Source organism: Oenanthe melanoleuca, chromosome 13 (genome assembly GCF_029582105.1).
Source record: "Oenanthe melanoleuca isolate GR-GAL-2019-014 chromosome 13, OMel1.0, whole genome shotgun sequence".
NCBI lineage: Eukaryota > Metazoa > Chordata > Aves > Passeriformes > Muscicapidae > Oenanthe > Oenanthe melanoleuca.
In genome coordinates, this window is record NC_079347.1 from 497,266 (window position 1) to 512,928 (window position 15,663).

Genomic DNA, 15,663 nt, shown 5'->3' on the forward strand with positions numbered 1-15,663 from the left:
ATCTGGGAGTGAGAGGGGTCATACTGGAGGTGACTGGAACGATACTGGGAGAGACTACGGGTTCTACTGGGATCATCCTGGGAGCCACTGGGATGACTGTGAGTGGGAATGGAACCAAACTGGGGGTTACTGAGAGCTACTGGACCCATGTTGGGAGTTGGGAGGAAAATGTGGACACATTGGGAGCTACTGGGATCAACTGGAAGGTACTGGAACCATGCTGAGCGGACTGAGGCCAGAACATGGATCATACTGGGAGCAACTGAAAGTATGGGCAACTGACAGAAACTGGGATCAGGCTGGAGACAACTGGGAGGAACTGGGAAAGACCGGCATCATTCAGAGGTAACCGGAACCTTACTAGGGCAGCTGGGACATAATGAGAGTGTCTGTAACCATACTGGGGGGACTGGAACTACACTGGGGGCAACTGGGAGATAGTGGGACAATGCTGAGAGAGACTGGGGCTATTCTAGGGATCATCCTGGTAGGAACTGGTAACAACTGGAACTATTCTGGCAGCAACTGGGATCATCCTGGGATCACAATGAGAGCAGCTGGATCCATGCTGGGTGAGACTGGGATCACACTGAGGGTGACTGGAATCATACTGGGATGGACTGGGAGTGTCTGTGAACAACTGGAATTATGCTGAAAGCAACTGGGAAGAAGTGAGAGTGACTGGCAGCATGCTGGGGGGACTGGGAAATAGTGGGAGCTACAGGGATTCACAGGGATTATACTGGAGGCTACTGGGGTCATGCTGGCATTGACAGGGAGAACTGGGGCCATTGCTGCATACTGGGAGCGACTGGGACCATGCTATGGTTTAACTGGTAGAACTGAGAGCACACTGGATGGAACTGGGAAGAATTGGGACTGTTCTGGGGAAAGTTTCCCCATAATAGGGAGTACCTGGGAGTGACTGGGCTCATCCTGGGAGTACCGAGGAAACTGGAACCACACGGTGGGAGGAACGGGGCTCATCCTGGGAGCAGCCACTGCCGTCACCGGGAGCCCCGAAGCCCTTTCCCGGCCATGCCGCCCCTCCGGCCCCAGCACCCCCCGCCAGGGTCCCAGCAATGCCAGGGGTTCCCCCTTCTCGGGCTTTGCCCTTCTGGGGCTCTCCTCTCTCTGCACTCCCGCTCAGGGAAGCTGCGCCTCTCCCGGGACTCCCCAAAAGCGCTGTCCCCCCGCCGATCCCGCCGCTCCCGCGCCCTCACCACAGCAGAGCTCGCATTCCCCTCATTTCCTGGGCATTTATTAGCCCTGCCCATTTCTCTTCACAGCCCCTGTCAATCATTAACCCCTCCTCTTCCATTCGCATCAAGCCCTTGATTTCGCCCCGCCCCATTCCCCTCTAGGCACCGCCCATCTTCTTGCTCATTCACCCCGCGCATGCTCAGAACACCCGGAAGTGTGTCCCGGGCGCCGTTTCCCCGCTTCGGCCTCAGCGTGTTGGAGAGCTGCGGTGGGGCTGGAGGGGATCTATAGGGGTTCCGTAGGGGATCTCTTGTGGGCTCGGTGGGCTTTACGGAACTGGGTGCTTCCTGGGGGTCTGCAAAGAGGGTCTGGGGGCTCTGGGGGTCCCAAAAGTGCGTCTGGCAGCTCTGTAGGGGACTGGGGGCGGGGCGGGGCTGAGTGTCTCTACAGAGGATTTGGGCTTGCCTATAGGGGACCTGTAGGGGATCTGTAGGGGCCTGGGGGCGCTTTACCGCCTTGGGAGGTATTTGGGGGTGTGCAAAGGGGATTTGGAGGCTCTGCTGGGCCCATAAAGGGGGTTTGGGAGGTCTGTAGGGGATCTGTTAAGGGACTGGGTGGGGGGGGTCTGAGGGTCTCTATATGGGATTTGGGGGGCTCTGGGAGGTCCCTGAAGGCGGCCTGGGAGGTCTGTAGGGGATCTGAGGAGATCTGTAGGGAACTGGTAGAGCCTATATAGGTTCCTGGAAGGTCTGGGAGGGGTATCAGGGTTTCTAGAGGGGAATTTTGGGGTTCATAAAGGGAATTTCTAGAAAATTTGTTCTCAATCTAGGGAATTCTTCAGGTCCCTATAGGGAATTTTGGGGTTCCTTTTGAGAATTTTTGGGAATTTTGGGGTCCTTCAAGAGAATTTGGAGGTCTCTTGGGAATCTTGGGGACCCCATAAGGAAATGGTGGGGGAATTAAAGGGAATTTTGTAGTGTTTGTAGGGAATTTATGGGAATATGTTGAGAATTTTGAGAATTATGTGATCTACACCAGGATTTTTTTTTTTTTTTTTTACATTTTGTGTCCAAATATTGGAATTCTTAGATTGGGAATTTTTGCAATGCTGGGGTCCTCAAATGGAATTTTGGAGGATCCCATAGGGAATTTTCGGGGTCCATATAAAAACACTTGGGCCCAAACATGCGAAGTTTGGGTTCTCTAGAGGAAATTTTTGGCATCTGCTTAGGGAATATTTGGGAGTTTTGGGTCCAAATGTGGGAATTTTGGTGGGAGGGATTTTGATGGCGAAATATAACAGTGATGAGCTGGCATGAAGCCTATGAGATCCAGGGTCTAATTTTAGGGTGGTTTTGGCTCCCTTGGGGGGTTTCAGGCCCGTTTGGGTGTGTTTAGGTCCATTTGGATGCTTTTAGGAAAAACTGGGCACTTTCAGGGTTGATTTTCCAGCCATCAGTGAGATTGAAGGGTGATTTTAGGCCAGTTGTGTGGGTTTTTAATCAATTTGGGAATTTTTAGACCCCTTGGTTAGATTTTAACCCCATTTGGCTTATTTTAGGCCAAACCATGTGAGGATACAGGGTGGATTCATGGGCCTTTGTCTGTTTTTAAGCTAAACCTTATCAATTTTAGGATGAATTTTAGGCCACTTTGGACAATGTTAGGGCCATTTGGATAATTTTAGACTCCCTTTGCGTAGATTGGAGGTCCATTTGGCTGATGTTAGGCCAAATCTGGTGGATTCAGGCTGCCTTTGAGGAGCTTTTGAGTGATTTTAGGCAAAACCTAATGCTTTTAGGACCGAGCAGTGCTTTGACCCCGCCCCTTTCCTCTCACAGTTCCCGCCCTTCCCTTGGCCCCGCCTCTTTCCCCTCACAGTTCCCGCCCTTCCCTTGGCCCCGCCCCTTTCCTCTCAGAGTTCCCGCCCTTCACTTGACCCTCCCCTCCCAGTTCGGGGTTCCGAACGGGGCAGGAGGAGGAGGGAGGGAGGAAAAGGCGGAGGGGCAGCAGAAGCAGGAGGAGCGAAGGAGCGAATGAAGCGCGCGAATCCAGAGCTCCCTGAACTCGCAGCTCCCCCAGGACCATGGCCCCCCATCCCGCAGGTGCCCGGGGAGGGGGAGCTCTTAGCATTGCCACAGTATCCCCCAGTTGCCACCAGCATGGTTGCACTCCCCTAACTATGGTCCCAGCTGTTTCCAGCTTTCTCTGAGCCCTTCCAAATGTGGTTCCAGGCCCCTGTATGGTTACATACACGCTCATTATATCCTAGTTCCCCCAGTTATCTCAGAATGATACCAGTCGTTCCCATTTACTCACTGTTGCCTCCAGCCTCATCCCAGTTTCTGTCAGTTGCCCATATTCCCAGTTGCTCCCAGTATGATCCCCCTTATGGCCTCAATCCCCTCAGCATGGTGCCAGTACCTTCCAGTTGATCTCAATGTGTCCACATTTTCCCAACATGGGCCCAGTAGCTCCCAGTAACCCTCACTCACGTTCCATTCCCACTCACTGTAATCCCAGTGGCTCCCAGGATGATCCCAGTAGAACCCGTAGTCACTCCCAGTATCGTTCCAGTCCCTCCCAATATGATCCGTTGCTCCCAGTCACTCCCAGTATGGTTCCAGCCACCTCCAGTACGACCCCAGTCACTCCCAGATCCTCCCAGTATTATTCCAGTCATGCCCAGAGTAACTCCCTGTCACTCCCAGTGTGGGCCCAGTTGCTCCGAGTCGCAGTATGGTTCCAATAATGGCCAGCACTTTTCCTTGACTCTCAGTCCGATTGCAGTATGCTCTCAGTCATTCTAGGATGTTCCCAGTACTATTCCAGTCAGTCCCAGTATGATCCCAGCTACTTGCAGTAGATCCCAGTATGACTCTGATATGGGCACAGTATAGTTCCAGTTGCTCCCATTTCCTCTCACTGTAGTTTCAGTGTATTACAGTTGCCATCAGCATGTTCCCAGTCACTCCCAGTTGTCCTCAGCTGCTTCCAGACTGATTCCAGTTGCTCACAGCCTCTCTTAGTCACCCTCATTGCAGTCCCAGTGTCTACCAGTATCATCCAGTGTGATCCCAGTCCTTTTGAGTATGGTTTCAGTTGCTCTCGGTTCCTCCCAGTGTGAACCCAGTTGCCCAGTTGCCCCTAGCATTGTCTCAGTCACTCCATATATGATCCCAGTCCCTCTCAGCATGGTCCCAATCATGCGCAGTGGTCCCAGTATAGAGTAGTTGATCCCACTGACTCCCCAGTAACCCCCAGTGTGGTTCCAGTCCCCCCACTATGGTTACAGACACTTATTATATCAGTTCTCACAGCTGCCCCTAGTACAGTCCCAGTCACTCCCAGTACTATCCCAGTATGAGTCCAGTTTGATGCCAGTCTCTGCCAGCAGGGCCCCAGTCATTCACATTTTCCCCAGTTGCCCCAGTGTGGTCCAAATTTTCCCCCCAACACATTCCCAGTCTTTACCAGTTAGGTCCCAGTCATCACCCCTATGGTCTCAGAAACGCCCAGTATATCCCAGTTTCACTGAACAATCTCGTAGTCATTCCCAGGCACTCCCACTTACTTCAGCGTGGTTCACTTGTCTCCAGTTTTATCCCAGTTGCCCCTACAATAGTCCCAGTGCCTCTAAGTATTGTTTTGGGTTTTTTTTTTTTGGCAGGGAGGGCATATTTGGAGAATGCAGAACTCCAAAGCTGAGCAGAAAATTCCCCTTGGGAGATATTCGGGGATCCCAATGGCGGCTGGTGGCAGAGGCAGCCTGGAGGAGCAGAGCCCTGTGTTGCCCAGGACCCCAAAGTGGAGAGCCCAGAAAGGGAGGAGTGCTGCCATTCGCGGGACCCTCAACAGCCTGGAGAGGGGCAGGGGGCATTCCTTGGACCACCTGCACCTGAAAGTACAGAATAAGGGGAGAAGGGATCCTGGGACTCTAAAATCCCCCAGCATCCCTAAATGGGGAGAGGGAAGAGGGGGGAGCTTTTCGGATTCCTGAGGCTCCCAGCAGCCTGGGGAGGGTGGGGACCAAGTAGATGGGGGATCCCCAATGCCAGCGTGACCCCCAGCATCTAGGACAGGTGGAACCCCCAAACAGCAAAGGGGAAGGACCATTCCCAGGAACTCCTGGGAGGCATTTTCAGGGCTGAGTGTTGATGTTTGGGAGGTTTTGATGGATCCCAGGTGCCTGGGGACTTCTAGGGATGGACTTGGGCAGGAGCAACCCCCCAGTGTGCTTATTTATCCCCTGTATTTCCCCAAACCAGGATTTCCCATTGCTAAGCCCTGGCCCGATGGAGGAGGAGGAGGCTGCAAGGAAGAGGAGGATGGCTGAGAAGCCCCAGGCAGGTGAGGAGGATGTCACTGCTCCTTTCCCTCTCTGTCCTGCTCCATCTCCCAGCCCAGCATGGCCCCCAGCTGCAGGACAACTTTGCTGCCGACGCGTCCCGCTGGGGCGCGCTGGGGGGATCTCCTTGCCCTTCCCTCTGGCACGGAGGCAAATCCCATCCTCTCCTTGTCCTTCTTTACCCAGACAAGGAGCTGAGCATGGAGACCAGGGAGGACAAATCCCCATGGCAAAACCTCATGGAAGAGGCTATTTGCAGCGGATCCACTGTGCTAGAATCCAATGGGGAGGAAAAGTTGCAGAGATCTCGCACCAGGAGGGGCTGCAAACGCAGATCGCCGGTATCTGAGGAGGAAAGACCCAGCCTGGGCTGGGCAGGCAGCTGGAGATCGAGCCAGAGCTCAGACCTGGTGGTCCATGAGCAGCTTCGTGATAGGGAAAAACCCCACATCTGCTCAGAGTGTGGGATGAATTTCAGAAGGAGGTACAGCCTTATCTACCACCAGAGGATCCACACTGGGGAACGGCCCTACGAGTGCGGGGAGTGTGGGAAGGGATTCAGAGCCAGCTCCCAACTGATCCGGCACCAGAGGATCCACACTGGGGAGAGGCCCTACGAGTGTGGGGAGTGTGAGAAGAAGTTTCAGACCAGCAGCAATCTCCTTCTGCATCAGCGCACGCACACAGAGGAGAAGCCCTTTCACTGCCCCGACTGCGGGAAGGGCTTCAGGCAGAACTCGCACCTCATCACCCACCGGCGCATCCACACCGGGGAGAGGCCCTACGAGTGTGAGGAATGTGGAATGGGATTCAGCGACAGCTCCAACCTCATTTACCACCAGAGGACCCACACTGCAGATAGGCCCTACAAGTGTGAGGAGTGTGGGAAAAGCTTCACGGTGTTCTCTGCACTGATCTGCCACCAGAACATTCACACTGGGGAAAGGCCATACAAGTGTCAGGATTGTGGGAAGGGCTTCAGGCACCGTTCTGCCCTAATCCTTCATCAAAAGATCCACAGTGGGGAGAGGCCCTACGAGTGTTCTGAGTGTGGGAAGAGGTTTCACTCCAGCTCCAAGCTCATCCAACACTACCAGACACACACGGAGGAGAAGCCATACGAGTGTCCTGACTGCGGGCAGGGCTTCAGGCAAAACTCCCACCTCATCATCCACCGGCGCATCCACACTGGGGAGAGGCCCTACGTGTGTGAGGAGTGTGGGAAGAGCTTCTCCCAGAGCTCAACCTTGACCAAACACCAACGGAGGCACCAGTAAGGGAAGCCTGAGTGCCCCGAGTGCAGGAAGAGCTTCATGCGCTGCTCCAACTCCATCCTCCACTGCAGGACCCATGTTGGGCAGAGCCCTGGTGACCCACATTCCCTGGGATCCATGTTGGGAAGACACCTGCCTGGTTACCTTTTTGTTTTGGCCTTAATTTTTGTCTCTTCTCCATCTCTTTGTGTATCAAAGCCAAGACGGATCAATCTGTCACATCAAAACCTCTCAAATGCCACTGAAAACACCTCAATTTTAACCCAAAGTGGCTCAATCCCACCTCTAAGTGGAGTGTTCCCTCCTCAAAACAATTCAATCCCACACGAACCTTACTGGATTCCATATTGTTGGATGCTGCTGGGAACTAGTGGAAAAGCCACCTTGAAGCCTTGAGTTTCTCATGCTTTTCAAGGACAAAAAATTATCACAATGATTAAACACCTGCTGGATCTGTGAGAGACGTGATGTTTTGCAGAAAGCATGTTTTCAAAGAGGTGTTGCGTTCTTGAACTAATGAGTCTTTTCTATTCTGTTTTGCATATACTACCCTATATATTCGTAGTGTTTCTTTAAATAAGGCTCTCTCTCTCTCTTTTGCTTCTCCATTACACGAGGAACTATGTTGCATTGTTCTTTTTGCTGCTCTCCCAAAGCTTAAAATGCAACACTTTGAGGTTTCCCGAGATTGCTACTTGAGTGAACTGAGATTTTTTGAGTGATCATTGCACCAGGATAAACCCAGAGCTGAATCTGCTGACACTGGGACAGACCCAGTGAGGCTGTTGACAACCGGGGCTGTGCTCCAAGCTAGGCTTTTCTAACCAGAGCCATGCCGAGAGCAGACTGAGAAACCCAGAAAATTAGGACAGCAGAACCTGGGGCCACCACCAGAGCCGTGATAATGGCCAGAGTCGGAGCCTTCTGGGGACATCACAGACCAACCCTGACTGCAACAGGACGGGAGATCCGCAGAAATTGTTGGCTGTTTCCTCCCTCCACAGAGAGAGGTAACATGAGCAGTTTCACTAGAGAGACAATAGTTAGCTTGTTTGGAATGGTGAACTCCTGGCTAGCTGCTAGGAGGATTGGAGATCTCTTTAAAAATGGATAAGAAAAAGAGAGAGAGCTTTATTTAAAGAAACACTACACTTTATATAGTGTAATAACTGAAAAACAGAATAGAAAAGACTCATTGGTCCAAGAAGGCAACACCTCATTGAAAACATGCTTTCTGTAAAACAACACATCTCTCATGAACCCTTCAGGTGTTTAATCAATGTTATAATTTCCTGGCCTTGAGCAGGCTAAGAAACCAAAGGTTTCAAGGCTGCTTTTACCCTGGTTCCCAGCAGCATCCAATGACATGATCCCCTTTCCAAAAAATATTATAAAATTGAAAAAAATGAATCTATACTCCATTGCGGGTCCACATGCAAAGGAGGACAAACACATACAGGAGACCTGAGGGTACCACCCTGGGAAGGTTCCAAATTTCTTGACCTTCCTTGCAAAAAGTCCACCACCAAAGATTTCAGAGCCGCCAGGGTGAGAAGGGGTTGGAAGGAGATTGGGAGAAGTGATATTCAGATTTAGAGCGGTGGGATTGGGATTGTGTGGAGCTGGCTGGGGGGGGGGGGGGTGGATTTGATAGTAAATAAAACTTTGGCAATTCCTGATTTCTGTCCCATTCATTTTTAGTCAGTTCCAGTTCTGTTTTCAGAGTGCCGCTGTTGCAGTTCAGACACACTGCAGTTCCTGTGGCCATCTTTAACATTCAGAAGTTGCTTTTATATTTTTGATGCCCTTTGGCTGCAATCTTGCCTTCTTCTCTGCAGCCAGGTCCTTCCCCCTCTCCATGCCCTCTCTCCCAAAGGTGTTTTATTTCCATCTCTTTTGGCCTAAAATCACCCAAAAGGGCCTCAAATGCAGCCTAAATCCACCAGGTTTGTCCTAAAATCAGCCAAAGAGGCCTCAATTCTACACAGAGGTCTAAAATCATCCAAAAGGGCCTAACATTGTCCAAAATGGGCCTGTAATCCAGCCTAAAACTGATCAGCTTTGGCTTGAAATCAGCCAAATCGGTTTAAAATCAAACCAAAGAGTCTAAAACTGCCCAAACGTTTAAAACCCACACAAAATTGCCTAAAATCACCTTCAAATACCTCAAATGTGTGTAAAATCCACCCTGGTTTTGCTGAAAATCACCAAATTGGGCCTAAAATCCACCCTAGAACCACCTAGTTTTTCCTAAAATCACCCAAATGGACCTAAACACACCCAAAGTGGCCTGAAACTCACCCAAAGGGACCCAAAATCACCATAAAATCAGACCCCTGGTTCTGAAAGGCTTCATGCCAGCTCGTTGCTGCCATATTTCGGCACCCAAAATTCTCACGTTTAGACCCTGAATTCCCAAATTTTCCCTAAGGAGATCCCAAAAATTTCCTCTAGAGAATCCAAACTTTGCATGTTTGGACTGAAGTTTTTCAATACAGACCTCAGAAATTCCCTATGGCATCCTTCAAAATCCTATTTGAGGACACCAACATTGCAAAATTTCCCAAGAGAAACCTAAAAATTCCCATGTTTGGACACACAAAAAAAAAAACCCAACTTCCCAATGTAGACCGCATAATTCTCAAAATTCTCAATATAGGCCCAAAAAAATCCCTATAAACAGTACGAAATTCCCTTTAAATTACCGCACAATTTCCTTACAGGAACCCCAAAATTCCCAAGAGACCTTCATATTCCCTTAAAGGACCCCAAAATTCCCAAAAATTCTCAGTAGGGACCACAGAATTCCCTAGAGGAACTCCAATAATTGCCTGGACAGAGCTCGAAACTCCAAGAAATTCCCTTTAAGAACCCCAAAATTCTCCTCTAGAGACCGTGAGAGCCCCCTGGACTCTGTGTAGGGTCTGCCAGGCCCCTATAGATGCCCTATAGACCTCCCAGACTAACTTTAGCGAATCCCCAAAGCCCACAAAATCCCCTACAGACAAGCCAAAATCCTCTATAGAGAACCTCAGACCCCCCAGTCCCCTACAGAAATCCTAATCCCCCTTAATGGACCCCACAAATCCCCTACAGACAAGCACAAATCCTCTATAGAGACACTCAGCCCCCCACCCAGTCCCCTATAGATCCCCTATATATCGCTTATAGACCACCCAGACCCCCTTAACGGACACCGCAGAGCTGCCAAATCCCCTATATACAAGCCCAAATCCCCTAGAGAGACCCTCAGACCTCCCCATTCCTCTATAGATCCCTGATAGACCTCCCAGTGCCTCCCAAGTCCCCTATAAACAAGCCCGAAACATCTACAGAGACCCTCAGCCGCCACCTACAGATCCCCTATAGATCCCCTCCAGCCCCACCGCAGCTTTTGGACATGCTGAAGCTGGGCCGAGGGACCGAAATCAAAGACGGTGGTGCCTCTTCGGTGTTCTGAGCATGCGCAGGGAAAATGCGCCGAGATGGGCGGGGCTTAGAGGGGAAAAGGGCGGAGGAAAACCAAGGGCTTGGTCGGAATGAAAGGGATGGGGTTAATGATTGACAGGGGCCGTGAATGGGCGGAGATAATAAATGGGCAGAAACTGACGGGAAAGGAGCGCGGTCAATCAAGGGCGGGTAATCTGAAGGGAAAGGGGCGGGGTCAAGGTAAGGGCAGCAACTGTGAGGGGAAGGACTGGAGCCAAAGGGCCGCGCAGTCTGAAAAGGGTCTGGTTTGGCCTAAAATCACCCGAAAGGGCCTCAAATGCAGTCTAAATCCACCAGGTTTGATCTAAAATCAGCCAAAGGGACCTCAAATCCACACAAAGAAGGTCCAAAATCATCCAAATTGGCCTAAAATTGTCCAAAAAGAGCCTAAAATCCAGTCTAAAACTGCCCAATTTGGTATAAAATCACGCAAATGGGCCTAAAATATTTGGGAGCCAGACCTACCAGCACCAAAACCAGTACCAGAACCCGGCACCACAACCAGCACCAGCAACATTACTGAGACCAAAATCAGAATGGAGACAGAGACCAAGACTGAGAACAGAACCAACACTGGAACTGAGACCAGCACCGCTCCAGAACTGGAATTAAGATCGGACCAGTACCAAGACCAATACCAAAACCAGTCCCAGAACTGGCACTTGGACCAAGACTGAGACCAGCACCAACACAGAGAGAACTCCGGAACTGCTCTGGGATGGGAACCAGCAGTGGGAGAACTCCGGGACTGAGACTGAGAGTGGCACCAGAACCAGCACCAAGACTGGCACTGGCACCAGAACTGAGACTGAGATTGGCACTGGGAGCACTCTGGCACCAACACTGGTACCGGTACCAGCACTGGGACTGGGACCACCGAAAACTGAGACCATGACCAACATTGAGTCCAAGACTGAAAACAGATCCGGCACCGGCACAGAGACCGGCACTGCTGTAAGACCTAGATTGAGCCCAACACTGTAGAAGCTGAGACAGAGAGTACTGTGGATTTAATTAGCATTTGCAGTTTGATAACCAAGATGCCTTGGCAAGAGCAAACAGACCTATCATGATTACAAGAATATTGGATCAAGACTGGTGACTGGAAAGAGGATTGAACTAAATCAGCAGAAATGTAAAGTTTGTCTGGGTGAAGTTTAACCCAATGAATGTTGTCAAAAATTACTGCCTTCCTAAAAATGGTGTATAAGCAAATGTAGCTCACAATAAATTTGGATTCTGATCACGAGTCAATAGTCCCACTCACTCTCAATCATCGAGAAAATCCCCTGGGACCAGCATCGAGACCGGCATCAGAACAGAGACTGAAACTAAGACTGGGACCAGAACCAACACCAGAACTGAGACTGGAATCTCTTCAAGACGGGCACTGGGACTCAGACTGAGACCAAAACCGTTCCCAGAACTGGCACTGGGACCAAGACTGAGACCATAACAGACATTGGAACTGGCACTGGGAGCACTCCAGGACAGCTCTGGGACTTGGACTGGCACTGGGAGAACATTGAGACTGACAGCAGCACCAGAACCAGAACTGAGACTGGCACCACTCCAGGACCGGGCCTGAGACAGAGATTGGCACTGGGAGCACACCGGGACCAACACCAGCACCAGTACCAGCACTGGGACCAAAACCACTCTGAGACTGAGACCAAGACCAAAACTGAAACCAAGACAGAGACTGAAACCAGAACCGCCACAGGCACCAAGACCGGCACCAATATCAGACCAACAATGAGAACAAGTCCAGCACCGCTCTGGGACCGAGATTTAGACCAGGATTGGAACCAGCACTAGGAGTGCTCCAGGACTGCTCCATGACTGAGATTGACACCGGGACCTCCACATTCACTCCGATGAGTTTTGGCTGCGCCCCCACACGGGACTGGGAAGGACCCCTGGGTGGGGTAGGACAGCCTTGGTTCGCATTGTTCCGGTGCAGCCATCCTGGTCCATATGGTCCCAGTTTGTACAATCCCAGTCCATGTGATCCCAGTTTGTACAATCTCAGTTCATGTAAACCCAGTTTGTACAATCCCATTCTGCATGGCCCTGATCCATCTGGTCCCAGTCTGTGCAGTCCCAGTCTGGAGGATCCCAGTCCATGTGATCCCAGACTGGATCGTTCTGCGTGGCTCACACTGGAATTCCAGTTCCCAGCCAGGAAAAGATGTTCCTGTCCTTGAAGGCAAAGCTCTTCAGAAGGGGCCAAAAGCCAAGTGCAGCAAGATCTTACAGGGAAATTTCACTGCCAGCCTTCAGAACTTCACTCATGGCTGTTGCAGCTCCTGCACTGGGAATTAAATCAGGGCAGGGTCTTTGGTGGGAGCTGCCCTGGATCAAGGGAGACCCTGAGAGAGAAACCAGGCAGAAAAGCAGACAGAGAGAGGCAGGAGAGAAAGGAGGACATATACACAATCAGCTGATGAGGTGCCACAGAAAACAGAACTGGAACTGACTGAAAGTGAGCGGGACAGAAATCAGGAATTGTCAAAGTTTTATTTACTAGCAAATCCATCCCACCTGGCCAGCCCCACACAGTCGTGATCCCACCATTTCAAATTTGGATTCACCTTCTCCCAATCTCCTTCCAACCCCTTCTCACTCTGGTGCCTGTGGAATCCAGTAAGGTTCATGTGGGATTGAGGTGTTTAGAGGAGGGAACAAGGCACTTTGAAGTTGGATTGAGCCCTTTTGAGTCAAAATTGAGGTGTTTTCACTGGGATTTGAGAGGTTTTGAGGTGACAGATCAATTCATCTTGGTGTTTGGAGAGCAATGAGTTGGAAGAGACAAAAATTAAGGCCAAAACAAAAGGCAGGTGTCTTCCCAACATGGATCCCAGGGAATGTGGGTCACAAGGGCTCTGTCCAGCGTGGGTTCTGCGGTGGGGAATTGAGCTGGAGCAGAGCATGAAGCTCTTCCCACACTCGGGGCACTCGCAGGGCTTCCCTTACCGGTGCCTCCATTGGTGTTGGGTCAAGGTTAAGCTCTGGGAGAAGCTCTTTCCACACTCCTCACACTCGTAGGGCCTCTCCCCAGTGTGGATGCGCCAGTGGATGATGAGGTGGGAGTTTTGCCTGAAGCCCTTCCTGCATTACGAACAGTGGAAAGGCCTCTACTCTTTGTGTGTCTGGTAGTGTTGGAGTAGATCAGAGCTGAAGCGAAACCTCTTCCCACACTCAGAACACTCATAGAGCCTCTCCCCTGTGTGGATCGTTTGATGGAGGACTACGGTGGAATGCTGCCTGAAGCTCTTCCGACAGTCGCCACACTTGTATGGCCTTTCCCCAGCGTGGATGTACAGGTGGCGGATGAGGTGCGAGTTTTGCTTGAAGCCCTTCCCGCAGTCAGGACACTCGAAGGGCATCTCCTCTGTGTGTATCTGGTAGTGCTGGAGGAGATCGGATATCGAGTGAAACCTCTTCCCACACTTGGAACACTCATAGAGCCTCTCCCCAGTGTGGATCTTTTGGTGGCGGATCAGGTTGGCACAGGACATGAAGCCCTTCCCACAGTCCCCAAACTTGTATGGCCTTCTCCCAGTGTGGATGTACTGGTGGTAGATCAATTGGGCGCTTTCAGGTGCAGGTGGTCCAAGGAATGCCCCCTGCCCCTCTCCAGGCTGTTGAGGGTCCCGCGAATGGCAGCACTCCCCCCTCTCTGGGCTCTCCACTTTGGGGTCCTGGGCAACACAGGGCTCTGCTCCTCCAGGCTGCCTCTGCCGGCAGCCGCCAATGGGACTCCCCAGTGTCCCCCTCAAGGGGCATTTTCTGCTCAGCTTTGGAGTTCTGCATTCTCCAAACATTCCCCCTCCCTAAAAAACAATAAACAAACCATGCTGAGAGGCACTTGGACTATTTTAGGGGCAACTGGGATAAAACTGGGGGAAAGTGAACGACGCTGAGCTAAGTGGGAGTGCCTGGAAATGACTATGAAATTGTTCAGGGCAACTGGGACATACTGGGAGTGTCTGGGACCATAGAGGTGGTGACTAGGAGCAATTGAGATAGGGATGGGGGGAAAACTTGGACCATGCTGGGGCAACTGAGGTCAAGTCTGAGTGACTGGGACCCTGCTGGGAGAGACTGGCATCATACTGGACTCATACTGGGATAGTACTGGGAGTGACTGGGACTGTACTAGGGGCAGCTGGGAGAATGGATATAACCATAGCATCTGTAACCATAGTGGGGGGACTGGAACCACACTGGGAACAGTTGTGACCATGCTGGGGAGAACTGGGACCACGCTGGGGGCTACTGGGGAGTCAGTGGGAGCTACTCCTCTATACTTGTGGCAACGGGGTATGACTGAGAGGGACTGGGATCATCTATGGAGTGACTGGGACTATGCTAGGGGCAAGTGGGGCAACGGGGTTCACACTGGGAGGAACTGGGAGCAAATGGAAACACACTGGATGATAATGGTAGCTGTGCCCATGTCAGAGTCATACTGGGATCCTACTGGAACTACCTGGGATTATACTCAGAGTGACTGGAATAGTACTGGGAACATATTAGAATGACTGGGATCATACTCCAATTGGACTGGGAGTGAAGGAAAAGTGCCGGCCACTACTGGAACCATACTGCAAGTGACTCGGAGCAACTGGGCCCACACTGGGAGTGACAGGGAGTCACTCTAGGCATGACTGGAATAATACTGGGAGGATCTGGGAGTGAGAGGGGTCATACTGGAGGTGACTGGAACGATACTGGGAGAGACTGGGAGCAATGGATCATACTGGAAGGGACAGGAACCATACTGGGGATGACTATGGCTGCTGCTGAGATCATCCTGGGAGCCACTGGGATGACTGTGAGTGGGAATGGAACCAAACTGGGGGTTACTGAGAGCTACTGGACCCATGTTGGGAGTTGGGAGGAAAATGTGGACACATTGGGAGCTACTGGGATCAACTGGAAGGTACTGGAACCATGCTGAGCGGACTGAGGCCAGAACATGGATCATACTGGGAGCAACTGAAAGTATGGGCAACTGACAGAAACTGGGATCAGGCTGGAGACAACTGGGAGGAACTGGGAAAGACCGGCATCATTCAGAGGTAACCGGAACCTTACTAGGGCAGCTGGGACATAATGAGAGTGTCTGTAACCATACTGGGGGGACTGGAACTACACTGGGGGCAACTGGGAGATAGTGGGACAATGCTGAGAGAGACTGGGGCTATTCTAGGGATCATCCTGGTAGGAACTGGTAACAACTGGAACTATTCTGGCAGCAACTGGGATCATCCTGGGATCACAATGAGAGCAGCTGGATCCATGCTGGGTGAGACTGGGATCACACTGAGGGTGACTGGAATC

At 51.4% G+C, this 15,663-nt stretch overlaps 1 protein-coding gene and 1 pseudogene across 2 annotated transcripts; one reads left to right on the forward strand and one right to left on the reverse strand.

Moving 5' to 3' along the window:
• LOC130258910 (zinc finger protein 721-like) overlaps nt 1-14,289 on the reverse strand; it is a 415,188-nt pseudogene extending 400,899 nt beyond the window's left edge.
• On the forward strand, nt 1,411-8,237 carry LOC130258686 (zinc finger protein 239-like). Of its 2 annotated transcripts, XM_056502302.1 has the most exons (3): nt 1,411-1,471; nt 5,472-5,553; nt 5,738-8,237. In XM_056502302.1, the coding sequence occupies exons 2-3, from the start codon at nt 5,499-5,501 to the stop codon at nt 6,826-6,828; spliced, it is 1,146 nt and encodes a 381-aa protein (XP_056358277.1). In that variant the 5' UTR covers nt 1,411-1,471; nt 5,472-5,498; the 3' UTR covers nt 6,829-8,237. The 2 variants fall into 2 exon arrangements, with proteins under 2 accessions (XP_056358277.1, XP_056358276.1); XM_056502301.1 differs by lacking the exon at nt 1,411-1,471 and having other exon boundaries at nt 2,062-5,553.
• Nucleotides 14,290-15,663: the final 1,374 nt, after the last annotated feature.

Coding starts and splice junctions, on each gene's coding strand:
- LOC130258686 (XM_056502301.1), top strand. CDS start 5,409: ATGGACTTGGGCAGGAGCAACCCCCCAGTGTGCTTATTTATCCCCTGT. Junction 5,554..5,737: donor GGCTGAGAAGCCCCAGGCAG/GTGAGGAGGATG, acceptor TTCTTTACCCAG/ACAAGGAGCTGAGCATGGAG.